We start from the raw sequence: 2,910 nt of genomic DNA, 5'->3' as shown, positions 1-2,910 counted from the left end.
TAGGGAACTTACCTGTCTTTGAACTGTGCTCTAATTGTTCGCTTATCTTTTACAGAAAGTTTATACTAGATCGGATGCTTGTAATGCCTGCCTTTTGCGTACGCATACGAGTGTTAATTTCTTAATAAAGAGATTCTGTGCTATTGGTGCAGTATAGTTGTCATCATGTGTGAAAGGCTCTTTGCATTGGGGTTCTTATGAAAGGTCTTATTTGGTTGAAGAAAAGTATACTTCTGGATCATATTGAGATGCTCTCTACCTCTGAATGCTTGCTTTTTTTGCAGCTGCATGTATGGCATATGGTTTAGCAGAATCATGCAAGCATTTCATTAGTGGTTATCAATGGTTCTGATCTGTTGCTACATTTTCAGCTGCCTCTGCTGATGATCTTCACTCTGAGGTGCTGAAATTTGCTCGAGTCAAGGATCAATGATGTTCATGCTTTACCATCCACTGTTAAACTCTGGACTCTCAAATGGTTCTCAACCAGGTCACAGCACCTTTGTGGTGAAATGACTCGAGGGATCAGGTTGAGCAGGCCAGAGTCCTCATTTTTGTTTATTGCTATGCTGCTGCCCTGGGATCTCGTCTGCCATCATAGCTAGTGTGAAAGCCGGGGTTGCTGGTGCAATCGCACTCTTGTAACCCATCTCCAGCAACACTCAGATAACATGCTTGTGCTTTGTGCATTGATTGTCCAGAGACTTGTAATCAGGCCTTTTATTAGCTGTGTTCTAATTCTGCTGTGTTCTAATTCTGAGTTAGTAAAGCCACTTGAATTTGGCTGAAACATCTCTTTCCCCGTGGGAATCTTATACATCACATCTTGTCTTCAAATTGATCCAGGATTAAGAGAGGAATCAGAGAGATGCATTTTCTGAAGGAAGCATTTCTTCATATTTGCAACACAACATGGGACAATTTTGTTCTACTTCAATCTTTGTCATGGGAAGTCGACCTCATTTACTCTGGCCGGGCAAGATCATTATTGTGACATGATCATCCAATAGAATTGGTCCTCGGAGCAGTCCTTTGGCATAATTATTTTCCCTGCTTGTAAAAAAAAATCCTAAATTTGCACTTGTCTTAAGATCACGTCTCCACCTTTTCAAGTCAAGTTCATCAATGGACATAATATGCACCTTAATTCATGGTTGCCCAGGCACATTTTAACATTCACATGTAGAGGTTTATGCTTTAGCTGACAATAAGTGGAGAAAACATATAGAACCTAAGGGCCTTTTTTGACCAACTTCCTCTCCAGATACCAAAATGAATTGAATCTCAAACTTGTGAATAAAGATAAAATGCCAGATAGTAAACTGCTTCATGCAATCATATTCATAACGTATAAAAGCAATGTAAAACAGAAAAAAGAAGAAGAAGAGATTTAGATCCAGAACTTTATATATATGCTAAATGTTTGCGGTACAAACACAGTGCACAGGAGTGCAGGACACAGGATAAACTTGTTTATAGGAAGAGTTGGGAAGGGCTTCGTTAGCTATTTATTTGTCAGATACATAGTTCCAAATACTTAATGCAGCTTCCCAATCCCAGGTCCTGTATGCAGCTGAAGTGTCTTGCTGGGGACAACCTGAAGAACACCTGGCAGTTCTGCAATGAAAAGCAAGCACATGGTTATGAGATTAAAGATTTATCAACACATTGCTAATGGCAAAAAAGGACATTTGAAAATATATCCAATGCACAATTCTAATTGGTAATTGAAAAGTCAAAAACATTCAACAGTTTCGGGAGCATACAGACACCGTCTTAAACATGAACCAAAACCACCAACTACAATAACAGCCATAATGCACCTCATATTTCACGCCTCCTTCCGTTCAGCAAGAGAGGCATCATATACATTTGAAATTGGTTTGTTTTGCAAATAAAGAATTACAAACAGCTAACAGGATTTACTCAAGTATTAGATTCTGATATTGAAAAGTAATATCATGAAAAGCACATGCTGATTTATCAAAACTCCAAGTATAATTCAAAGCAATAGCATACCACAACAGCTAATGAAAAGCAGACTTCATGAAATCCATAATCCATCAATAAATTCATGCAAAATTCTTATTTAGAGAGCCTAAATAATAAAAATCCATCAACTTGAAGATAATCAAATAAAGGCTCCCATGTCAAGGATCTAATTCTACCTTAAAAAGAAAGAAACCTCAATTAGTTCTTCCCCTTTAACCTAAGGATTAAGGAACACGATAGTCAAAACAAGACGATCAATCTATGAAGAAGACAAAAGAAGATTAACAAACTTCAAGATTTTCAGAAGTAAAAATTTAAAAAAGCCTTCACGCTCTTCTAATCTCAAAACATATAAGCTCAATTCCCATTCTAACAACAATATTCTAAATTACAAAAAAAACCCCATTAACCTATGAAAGCATTTCAATCAGAAATTAAGAAAAAGATGCATACTTGAGATTTGTTCAACTTGTTCTGGTGTCAGCTTGGCAGAGAATCCACTTGCAGCTGTCTTGTAACTATAAAGCAACGCCTCCTTTGCAGCATCCTCGCTATACAATACAAAAAACACACCAAATGTGAAAACCCAGTTCACAAATAATCATACGGATCTGAATTACAACTACAAACCCTACGGTACTACCTGCCAAGAACAGAGGTGAGGGTTCGGATATGGTAAGCCTCCGGCTCCTCATCCTGAGGTCTCTCAGTGTAGACAATCTGAACAGATTTTGATGAATCAGCCGTTGATGGAACAGACTCCGCCATTTTGATAACAAAGATGACGAAGACCAACAACAAGATCAACAACGGTGATGAAAAGATGGAGAATTTGGTTCTTCTGTGCATATCGGATCTTGAGCTCTGCTTTTTCTCTTTCTTATATACGCAAAGTTAAATGGCTTTAAATCAGATTAA

General features: G+C 37.8%; 1 protein-coding gene and 1 long non-coding RNA gene across 2 annotated transcripts in view; one reads left to right on the top strand and one right to left on the bottom strand.

The window, feature by feature from the left end:
* The window catches only part of LOC105120133 (uncharacterized), a 2,186-nt gene extending 1,011 nt beyond the window's left edge, over positions 1 to 1,175 (top strand). Inside the window, exon 2 of the long non-coding RNA XR_841263.1 lies at positions 56 to 1,175. This is a non-coding gene — a long non-coding RNA (uncharacterized LOC105120133). The remainder of the gene's footprint in view (positions 1 to 55) is intronic.
* A 187-nt stretch (positions 1,176 to 1,362) lies between these two features.
* Positions 1,363 to 2,904, bottom strand: LOC105120132 (subtilisin-like protease SBT3.3). Its single transcript, XM_011018323.1, has 3 exons — positions 2,636 to 2,904; positions 2,446 to 2,543; positions 1,363 to 1,617 (listed from the first exon to the last, which is right to left on the bottom strand). The coding sequence occupies exons 1-3, from the start codon at positions 2,839 to 2,841 to the stop codon at positions 1,538 to 1,540; spliced, it is 384 nt and encodes a 127-aa protein (XP_011016625.1). The 5' UTR covers positions 2,842 to 2,904; the 3' UTR covers positions 1,363 to 1,537.
* Positions 2,905 to 2,910: the final 6 nt, after the last annotated feature.

Source organism: Populus euphratica, unplaced genomic scaffold (genome assembly GCF_000495115.2).
Source record: "Populus euphratica unplaced genomic scaffold, PopEup_1.0 scaffold4940.1, whole genome shotgun sequence".
NCBI classification, from domain to species: Eukaryota; Viridiplantae; Streptophyta; class Magnoliopsida; order Malpighiales; family Salicaceae; genus Populus; species Populus euphratica.
This window is presented reverse-complemented; position numbering and strand designations above follow the sequence as displayed.

Coding starts and splice junctions, on each gene's coding strand:
- LOC105120132 (XM_011018323.1), bottom strand. CDS start 2,841: ATGCACAGAAGAACCAAATTCTCCATCTTTTCATCACCGTTGTTGATC. Junction 2,544..2,635: donor CTCACCTCTGTTCTTGGCAG/GTAGTACCGTAG, acceptor TGTATTGTATAG/CGAGGATGCTGCAAAGGAGG. Junction 1,618..2,445: donor ACAAGTTGAACAAATCTCAA/GTATGCATCTTT, acceptor TTTTCATTGCAG/AACTGCCAGGTGTTCTTCAG.